Source organism: Pteropus alecto, unplaced genomic scaffold, assembly GCF_000325575.1.
Source record: "Pteropus alecto unplaced genomic scaffold, ASM32557v1 scaffold50, whole genome shotgun sequence".
Lineage (NCBI taxonomy): Eukaryota > Metazoa > Chordata > Mammalia > Chiroptera > Pteropodidae > Pteropus > Pteropus alecto.
In genome coordinates, this window is record NW_006431918.1 from 7,568,879 (window position 1) to 7,579,752 (window position 10,874).

At 35.1% G+C, this 10,874-nt stretch overlaps 1 protein-coding gene and 1 pseudogene across 4 annotated transcripts in view; both read left to right on the top strand.

Moving 5' to 3' along the window:
* The window catches only part of SH3D19 (SH3 domain containing 19), a 133,426-nt gene extending 125,962 nt beyond the window's left edge, over positions 1-7,464 (top strand). For all 4 annotated transcript variants that reach the window (XM_015585143.2, XM_015585142.2, XM_006906265.3 and 1 more), the window contains 3 exons: positions 1,731-1,917; positions 2,314-2,411; positions 6,358-7,464. In XM_015585143.2, the coding sequence (XP_015440629.1) occupies positions 1,731-1,917; positions 2,314-2,411; positions 6,358-6,474 (402 nt within the window). In that variant the 3' untranslated portion in view covers positions 6,475-7,464. The remainder of the gene's footprint in view (positions 1-1,730; positions 1,918-2,313; positions 2,412-6,357) is intronic.
* A 2,442-nt stretch (positions 7,465-9,906) lies between these two features.
* Positions 9,907-10,025, top strand: LOC112475177 (annotated as a pseudogene).
* The last annotated feature ends 849 nt before the right edge of the window (positions 10,026-10,874 follow it).

A 10,874-nucleotide genomic window follows, 5' to 3' on the forward strand; every position in this document is an offset into this window, starting at 1 on the left:
GAGATAGTATAAATGGCTGACAGGAAAAAGATATTTAACTTTAGTAATCAAGAAAATGCCTTATAAAGCAGCAATAAAATACCATTTAACTAACCCAGTTAACAGAGATTCAGTACAACTCAACACTAAATAAATAATTACAAGTGTTAAAAAAATTGAAATTATAAATTATTATTATTCCTCACTCTGTGAAAGGCTGAAAATAAGACAAGGTTTTAGTCACAGAGATAGTCATAGTGGTGGTGTTTTAATAGGAAAAAAATTAGAAACAATCTAAATATGACTATTATTAGTAGAATGTTCTGAGGCCATGAAAAATTAGATTTATAAAAATGTTATGGGAGGAAAATATGTTATAGGAAATTGAATATATAGCATAGAAAGACTAGAAGGAAATATATTTGAAGTTATTAACATTCAGTTTCCCCAAGGTGGAACAATTATAGATGGGTAGATATTTTTCCCACTTCTTCATACATTTATAAACTTCAAATATTTAGGAACATTTGCATTATTTTATAATAGGAGAGAAAAAAACTGCATTAAAATTTTTACATGTATAACATGACTCCAAAAGTGTTTAAACTTAATAGGATTGTTTTGTGACACATTTTAAAAGAGTGAGCCTATTGGGGTCATTGTTTGTCAGAATGTGACTGGTAATTGGGCTCTATGTCTCTTAATTCTTTCATTCCCACTTATTGTTCACGTCAAACAGGAAAGAAAGTGACAAGTTTTCCAAAAGGAAATGTTCATTTGGTTGCTAGCATTTCTTGGGAATGATAAGTACCATTCTTTAGGGTCGGTTACTCTAGTGCAGAGCAAGAGGGCTAGGGTTAAGAGGCTTTGTTTGCTTGTTTCATTGTTGTTTTTGTCTCAGTTGTGGAGAACTTAAGATGTGCCAGGCACTGTGCTAAGCATTCTACATGCATTATTTAATCCTCACAGCAACCCCAAGATGAAGCTGAGGCTCAGAGAAAAGAAGCATCTTGCCCAGTGTCAGCTAGGAAATAGGAGAACTGGGTCTGGAACCCAGGCCTGCCTGGCTCAAAGCATTACCCTCTCCTCCCTACTCCAGCTTTTTGAACATAGGGCTCCCATCCTTACTTGGCAGAAATACCTCTTTACAGAGCAGAACCTTCTTCTGATGTGTTTTGGGTAAAATTTATTCTTGAAGTGTTTGATCATTATTAGCCCACCACATTTGGGTGGTTACTCTGCCAGCCTTAGAGCTAACTGCCTCACAAAATGAAAAATGTGGATTAATGAAGTCCTATGCTATGGAATCTGATAGACTCTGAATCAGGTAAATACCTGGGAATTATAGACTGCCATTCTGATTCTTTGTAATTTAGAAGAACTTCTCTGGAAATTAAATTACCAGAATTTTTTCAGTGTCATAAATACTATATATAAATATCATATGCTTTTACCTAATTTTTAAGATATAATTGTCATAGATCATAATTAGAAAAATGTTTTTGCTTGCGTATTGTATATCTCTTAAAAGCAGAAGAACCTCAAATTCTATCAGAATTATATTTTAAGAAAAAAGTTATTGGAAATTTTTATTTCTGAAACTTGATAGTAACATAAAGTATTGAGTGATTTAAAGAAGCCTTCAGGCTTTGAACCCTTAGCTTCCCCCCACACCCCCATTTTTCAACCTATGTAGAAATCAGTTTCAAATAATCTCTCACATTTCTTATCGAATTTCTGATTTGTAACAGGATAACAGCATTTCTGGAGAATGGTGTGAAGCTCTTCACAGTTTTACAGCAGAGACCAGTGATGACTTGTCCTTCAAGAAGGGAGACCAGATCCTGATCCTCGAGCGTCTGGACTCCAACTGGTGCAAGGGCAGACTGCGTGACAGGGAGGGGATCTTCCCCGCGGTCTTTGTGCGGCCCTACCCAGGTGTGACAACTACTCTCTAAGGGCGAGTGCGAGATCTTTAAAATGATATATATTCCTTTTCCCTCTGAACATGCTCAGTTTAAGTTGTTTGCCCATATTCGAAAGAGTGATTCATAAAGTTTTGTAAACTCTCTGTTTCATATACTTTGGTGGAGTTATGGGTGGCAAAACCATAAAAATGCCTTCACTTGATAATGTCCAATTTTCTACTAAATATATTTTCTATAATTTTTTTTTCCTGCTAAGAGAACATCTTTTATCTTTTTGCAAGTTAAATAAATTCAAAATTAATTGAAAATATTCTGCCTTGGGAATGACAAAGGCATTTCTTAAAGTGTGCAATTTGTATTTTAATCCACTGTCTTTCCATATATTTGAATTTCTGTGTCTTCACAGCTGAGAAGAAAAGTATGTCTGCTTTAGCACTGAAGGGGAGGAAGGCCAAAGCCTTATATGATTTCCACGGAGAGAATGAAGATGAGCTTTCCTTCAAGGTCAGAATGTGTACCTTTTTGTAACTGTATTAAGCAGCTATAAATTTTGAAATGCCTTTCATTGAAGGGTGGGACATTTGGCTACAGTATTGATCATTAGCTAAGAATGAACAGATCGCACACCTTAATTCTAAAGGACAAGATTAGAGAGTGTGTCAAGAATAGGGCAAATGTAAATTATCAGCAAGGCATTTAGGTGCTTAAAGAAAACCTTATTGGCCTGATAGGCCTATAGTCCCCAGGCAAATTCCTTATTCCTAGACTTCATAACATCAGATCTCAGTAATATTGGACTTTTCCTTGGTGGCCCTAGTAAAGGATGATTCCCTGCATGCCCCTTGCTGCCTGCTCTTGTCATGTCTTTGAGATCAGTGGCGAAATCAGTTGGTACCTACAACTGGCTACCACAGCACTGCCTCATAAAGCACTGGAGTCTTGTTCACAAAGATACTGACTAGACTGTGGGGGAAAAAATGCAGAAAGTTAAGCTACTTTGCAAAGGGGTTTTTAGCACCTAAAATTTAATTTTAATCTTACTTCATCAAAGAAGTGCCTCTCATTTTTTTTTTTTTTTTTTTTAAGTAAAACCAGAATATTTCCATGATCCTATTTCCCCAGTCCATAGCTATACCATGGTCAAAGGAAAGTGCCCAGGGTAGTACTTTGAGACTGTGCCAGAGGAAGAAGAGTGGCCTTAGCAGTCATTGCTCTCAGAAAAGCCTGTGTCAGGTAGTGGTAAATTCTCCATCACTTGGAGATAATCAGTCAGAGGCAGCAATGCCATAGGCAGGATGAAAGCATCAAGGAGTGATTGGACAAAATGAGACTTAAAACAGTGTGTACCCAAATAAGATTGTCACCTGTCTACAACAAAGTGGGAAAACAAGGTGATATTCTGTATATGCAGGCTTTTGGGGAGTCACAGAGTAAGGGAGGCATGCTGAGATATGTCAGTTATAAGTTTGCTGATTTACCTATTTTTTTTTAAGAACTAACTTAGCTATTTTGTGATGGGCTTTTCCTTTCTTTTAAGAATTTCTTTTATCTTTTCCATATTAAAATGTCATTTCCATTATAAAATATTAGCGAACACAATGCAATATGCAGATGATGTTTTATGAAATTGCACACTTGAAACATGATATTATTAACCAATGTCACCCCAATAAATATAATAAAATTAAAAATAAAAAAAAATAAAATGTTATTAGTAAATGGTAGGTATTTCTTATGGGAGATTATAATTTGGTAACTCTATATCAGTTTCTTTTCTTTTTCTTTTAATTTCTTAGTTCTTAAAATCCAAATGTTTGGAAACTGTTGCCCTAGTCCTTTTTAGTCTTTTGAGAGTCAGTGGCTTGAAATTCATTCCTTTTATCTTTACATAGAATGTTACTTCAAGTTGACAATCTGGATTCAAACTTTTTGGATTTTATTTTGGTCTTTATATAAGTTATGTCAATATAAATAACAGAATTCACAGGATCCTCCAGAAAATAAGTTGTCTTCATTTTACAAATGACTGACTGTAAGCAAGATAGTTCTAGAGTATTTTTAGTTAAGGGATTCTGCACTGCTTTCAGTATTATTGATCATTAATATTATATTAGATATCTGCAGAATATTAATAGATAAAACTTTTTAAAAAATTGTCCTAGTCCTCAAAAAACAACAAGTGTTGGCAAGGATGTGGAGAAAAGGGAACCCTCATACATTGTTGGTAGGATTGCAAACTGGTATAGCTGCTATGGAAAACAGTATGGAGGGTTCTCAAAAAATTAAAAATGGATATACTTTTTGACTCAGCAATTGTACTTCTGGGTATTTATCCAAAGAAAACCAAAACAATAATTCGTAAGGATCTATGCACCCCAGTATTCATGGCAGCACAATTTACAATAGCCAAGATATAGAAGCAACCTAAATGCCCATTAACAGATAATTGGATAAAGAAATTATGGTTCATATATACAATAGAATATTACCCAGCCATTAAAAAAATGAAATCCTACCATTTGCAACGACATGGATAGACCTAGAGGTTATTATGCTGAGTGAAATTAGTCAGACAAAGATAAATACCATATGATTTCACTTATATGCAGAATCTAAGGAACAAAAAGAACAAACTAATCAAAAACAGACTCACAAATATAGTGGACAATTTGGTGACGGACAGAGGGGAGGGGAGTTGGGGGACTGGGAGAATAGGGTGAAGGGTTAAAGAACTACAAATTAGCAGTTGATAGTTGGTCACGGGGATGGGGAGCACGGCAGAGAGAATGCAGTTAGCATTAATATGATAGCTAGGTGGAGGGCCAGAGGAGGGAGGGAGCCATTAGGGGGATTATTTTATGAACTATATAGATGTCTAACCAATGTACTGTATACTCAAAAGTAATTTAAATAAATAAATTTTTTAAAAAAATTGCCCTAACACACTATGTACTTAAGAGCTAAGAAAAAAAATTTTAGTGAACCATAATGTTATAATTTAGAAAGGAGCTTACTTATAATAGGAACTTTGAAGAGCCAGAAATTTTACAGATTTTAGCAGAATAAAGTAAATTAATGGCATTTGATAGCGTTTTTCCTTTCCATTTTCCGTAAAGGCCTTAAATCAAACCATTTTTTCCAGAGGGCTATGTATGAGGGCTACAAATAAATCCATTTAGTTTGATAAAGATATTCTTAAAAGTAGCCAGGGTCATTTTGGACCATTACAGACTCTTAAACCCAGATTCTAAGAAATGGTTAGAAACAGTAAAGAACAAAATAGCTTCAGGAGATAATTTCAAAAATTATGTCATCTGTTGAAAAATTATAATTTATACATGAATAAGATACATCGTCCCTTTGATGAACCAGAAGAGGAAAAATCTGTATTCTGAGTCAGAGTGAAGTTCTTTAAGACAGGAAAGAATGCAGATTTGATATTGAGGCCAGGAAGGAATAGAATAAACCAAATGGTAGAGGAGAATACCATTATGTGGAAGAATAAATGAGGAGTTCAGAATGCTCAGAATGTTGAGAAAAGATAATTATAGTAAAAACCTTTCTAATTATAGAGATCCAGTGTAAATGTGGGGGCCACGTAGCCTAACGGCTAGAAATACAGACCCTGAAATCACACTAGATTGGAATCTTGTCCCTACCACTAACTGGACGTGCAACACTGAGCAAGTTACTTAATCTCTCTGAGCTTCAGTTTCCTTTTCTGTAAAGAAATCCATACAAATATCTCTCTAAAATGGGTATAATACTAGTACCAACCTCTAGGACCGCTGTATTGTTTAAATGAGTTAATTCCTATAAAATACATAGGATAGGACAAAGCATACAGTAAGCACATGGCTTACTCATCTCCAAGTCTTTGCTTAAATGTCACCTTCAGTGGGGCCTTTCTTGACTGTTCTAATGAGATGGAACCCCACACTTTGTCTTCCTCTGCCAGCATATTTATTTGTCTCCCCACCACTCTAGAATGAGGTCTTTATATATTGCTGGATCCATAATGACCAGAACAACAGTGTCAGACACATACATAGTGGGTATTCAGTAAATAATTGTTAGATTGGGAGGATACACACACACACACACACACATACACACATCTACAGAAATGTATATATGATAACTGGTATTGTTATTAAAGAATTTTAGAGTAAGAGTGGTGAATTTGGGGGGCACAAAATACAAGCAGGAAATTAAAAGTGCAACAATGGTGATATTGGCAGAGGAATGGGTTTTGAGGAGAAGAGGTGTACAAGCAAATGGCACATCATTATTAGGTATAGATCATCTCTGTGGTATATCATTTAATCCTCTCGGTAAATCATGATAAATAAGTAAAGAGAAGATTATACATGCCTCTCCAGATGGGCTGCCTGTCGTGCTTATACTCAACAGAAACTAATAATTATTTCCAATTCCTGTCTTCTTACAGGCCGGAGATATAATAACAGAGCTGGCATCTGTAGATGATGACTGGATGAGTGGAGAACTAATGGGAAAATCTGGAATCTTTCCCAAAAACTATGTTCAGGTTTTACAAGTCAGCTAAAGGTGAAGCTTGACTGTGCTTCTTGGCACAAAAACTCACTTGAACTATCACTTTGACTATCAGATATATTTTGCACTATTTTTTTAAACTGAAAGAAATATCTATGCTGTATATGGTACACTAGAATTTTCTGAAAGCAGAAAGTATCTAGATTTTGTTGTTAGTATTCATTCACAGTAGAAACATGCACATGGAAACCCATGAACACGTATTCTACCAAGGAAAACATCAAGCATGATTAGCAAGGCAGATAAACACTTCCCCCAGGGGAAAGCATCCGATGAGGAAACAGCGTGGGGAGGCTTACAAGCAAAAGTTGCACTTGGACATCTGTTTTTTAAACCGTGCTTCTTTATTTTTTACTTTATTTTAAAAAGAGGACTTTGATAGTCTGCATGCTATAACTATCAGGACATGGTTGGTAATCTAAATTTCGTTTTTGATATTCAAATTAATTCAAACAGCTGGAGCACAGTATCCTTATTACCAAGGCAAGTCCTTGCTTCTGGAGAGGGTAGTTTATTGACTACTTAGAGCTATTGTAAGAACGTGGTGAATCAGTTCATACTCACCAAATGTTCCTTGTGTTAATGTTTCCCCTCTGCCCAAGGATTTGAAGGGGGTTAAAAATTTGATGCAACATAGTCAAAAGAACCAAAACCATCCTGAGATGACTTGCTAATATGACTAACCTTTCCATATTACTTGCTGTACTTCTTTCTTTCCTTTATACTTTGTTAACAGGGTTATTATAAAGCACATTTTTCTGAATCTGCAATCATTCTTTTGACAATTACTGGTATCCAAAGAAAAATTCATATTTTCTTTGTGTTACCCCAGTAATATATAAAAGCTGTGTCTTATTATAGTGGTACATTATGACTCGCATATATCAGAATACAGAGCAACTGTTAAGATGGAAAACAATGTCAAACCCCCACAGCTTATTTCTTTCCAATATAATCAGAATGAAAAATAATTTTAAAAGACTGAAGGCTGATACTTGTTTTTTTTTCTCCAGCTCCTCAAAAACAAACACACAAAAAAACACTTTCCTGCTCTATCCATTGCTATGCGTGCCAGGCTTAAGATAAAAGTGGTTCCCTACAGGACTAAGTCAATTACAGTTTATGTGCTTAAGCCAAATAGGTCGAAGACAATCTTCTAAATAGACCGATGGAATAGAATTTCATTGGAAATGTAAAACGCTTTCCCAACAATGTTCATGACTTTCTTCTATTTTTGAGAAGAGTTTCATGTACTGGGACACTTAATAGCTTTTATTGTTGTTTCCCATTGTCCAAAAAGTTAGGCAACCAGTAGTCAAACCATTATGTGAACACCAACTACATGGGGTTCTATAAAAGAGGAAATATTTACTTTGTCTTTGATTAAAGGTCATCTCGTAGTTATATAGTTATAATTGACATGGGGGCTATTTTTTTGTTTGTTTTTTTGGTTTGTTTTTTTTTTTTACATGTTTTGGGTAAAGAAGACAATATAAAGAAAATTCTCTGTCAAATTTTATTCAGTAGTAATTTTATGAGAAATGGGTGACTTAAAGCACTCTCCCAACTAAATTCCCATTTGCAGCAAGCTGTACAGCAACAGGAAGAAGGATGGAATAGAACATGTGGTATAGAACATGTGTGTCTGGAATAGAACATGAGGTATATTATATATGTATAATTTTAACATCTTATATCAAAGATCATGAAATCTTAGCTTTATTGGAGAATATCCCTCTTAAATTTTGGTCTTCTGTCAGCAGAGTAAGTGCAATAGTTGTAAATCTACTTGACACTATAATAAACTGAACTGAACTTTTCAGTCTTTTTCTCATACTAGATAGAGATTTTCGAGAATGCAGGTGGTATCTTATCTTTATATCTCTAGCCCTTTACACCATATAGGCCCAATAAAGATTGGTTAGTTATATGGATGGGTAGATGGATAACTTATATATATAGCCATATCACCTTGGATCCACTGATATCTGATATTTCCTCCTTAATTGGTTGATAAAAAAATCTTTGAAACAAAATTTGCAGTTTTTATGTCATTTTCATCATGTCATTTATTGTCCACTCAAATGACAAGAAGCTAAATGTAGCTTGGTATCAGTTTTTGTTGGTACTTTATTGTTCTATATATTGACTGAACATAAATTTAGTGAATTTCATAGGGGAGAAATGGGAGTTTTAGGTGAAAACCTGATATTGTTCATCCAAGCCTCCTCAAAATGGAATCTCCAAATCCTATTTCTTTGGTGGATTAAAACTAGAGAAGTCATTTAATATGTTATTCTTACCCTTTTGATTACCCTTTTGAACACTAAATGACAGCAGATTTAGTTAAAAGGTGCCCTTGTTACATGGCTATGCCCTTGTTTACGTGGCTGGAGGGGTAATGTAGTATATCTTTCATTGTGGAAATCACAGGTTTTGAATACATTCTGAACCATTTCAAATGAAAAATTCAGTGCATTTAAATTTAGTTAGAACTGGCATTTGAAAAAAAAGCAAAATATCCTTTTTCTGTAGAGTTCGTCGTACATTACTCTTAACAATAATTGTGTGGTTTTAGTTTCTCAGACTTAGATAATATACCTAGAGAAATATTGATGGATATATGGGCAATAATATTCTAAGGGGATATTTGGTATAATCATAAATGGTTTATTCTTTTTAATGCTAAATGCACATGGGCCATATGATTCATAATTCAATGCCATTGAATGAACTCTTAACAGTGGATTTTTTCTGAACTAATAGGAAATCATTTTCTAATATGCCTTTTTACTTCACTGTAATTATAGAGGGAAAAAAATACAAAGCTTATCTCAGAACAACAGCACCATCTAGGGGCCTCTCACCTAATGGCAAATTCATCTTGTTAAACCACAGAAGAGTCTGCAGACCAGAGCTTGACCTGCATAGGTTAAATGATTTGCCTAAGGCCATACAGGTATGGCAGAGCCTAAAGCAAAACCTGGATCTACTTATCCCCAGTTCTGTACTTTTTTTATTTGTTGTGCTAAAGCGATACATTCCTCTTTAGCAGTTAAACAAGTAGAATTGATCTGTTTTATTGGCCTATAAAACTTGTAACTTCTCAGATATAATACTTAGGATTAGAAACAAGTTGCAGAGAATAAATTAAAGCCTGGAATTTATTTATTCCATGAAGATAATTCCCGCTCAACTTTTCAGTTTTATGTAGACAATTTATAGTGATGTTACCTAGAAACTCAAACATGAACTGATCTGTAGAGATTTATTTTTGTTTAATAGAGAACATTTGAATGCTTAGAACATAAGATCTTTAAAAAGTATGTCTGTAGGGCTGTGCTCTTGCTAACAACAGAGCAATCCTAAATGTAGCTTTTCATATACATGTAGCACAAAATACTGTTTAATATTTTGGAGTCTAGTCTGTGGCCATGCTACCCTGAACATGCCCGATCCCGCCTGATCTCGGAAGCTAAGCAGGGTCGGGCCTGGTTAGTACTTGGATGGGAGACCACCTAAGAAGACCAGGTACTGTAGGCATAAAGAAATTTTAAAAATAAGGGATTGTAAGCTTACAAGGTCCTTGCAATCTGTGAAGTCAACCAAGGGACTGTTAAGCTAATTTATATTTCAGAGTCTGGGACACATTCTGGATTTTTTTTAATAAAAAGAATCTTAATCGTATGTATACCATAGATTATGTATCTTCAAATACTACAAATGAGGCAATAACTCAATGAAGTATTTCCCTATTTCTCAGGAGAAGTAATGATTCAAATTTGTAATTCAGAAAGGAAAATTATCTGCCGGCTGTCTGTCCTGTTTTAACAGATATTGACAATCTTAATACCAAAATATTGGCCCATATTTAGTTGTTCTTTACGATAAAAGGAACAATTACATTTATTTCTCCATAGCCAAGGTTTTTTTTATTGGATGGAGCCCTGACCCAAAGGATCACTGAGGCCCACCACAGTGTTCCCATGCCCCTAGAATTGTTATTTCCAAAGAGCTTTTGAACATGTGGCTAACACTTGAGTGCAGTACTGTACCTAAGATTACACTGGGGAGACAGTGGTGTCTTCTCTTTAGACATGTGAAATGTCAACGTTATTAAAAAATAAATATGTAGAGTTGAAAAACTATCCAATTCATCTTAGATACAGAGCACTCTAAGCAAAGGTGAATGTGAGGGAGCAGGCAGAGGCCTGTATCTTTGCTGGTCAGAGGGGCTGGTTTGGCTATGAGAAGGCCTAGTTGTCCACTGCAATGAAGAAGTTAGGGCAAAGTCAGAGAGCAAAAGGTAATGGGGCACTAAGACACTGCATATATAAAACTAATTACCAAGTGAGACGATTGCCCCTATGCATGTAGATGTGTTGGGCTATT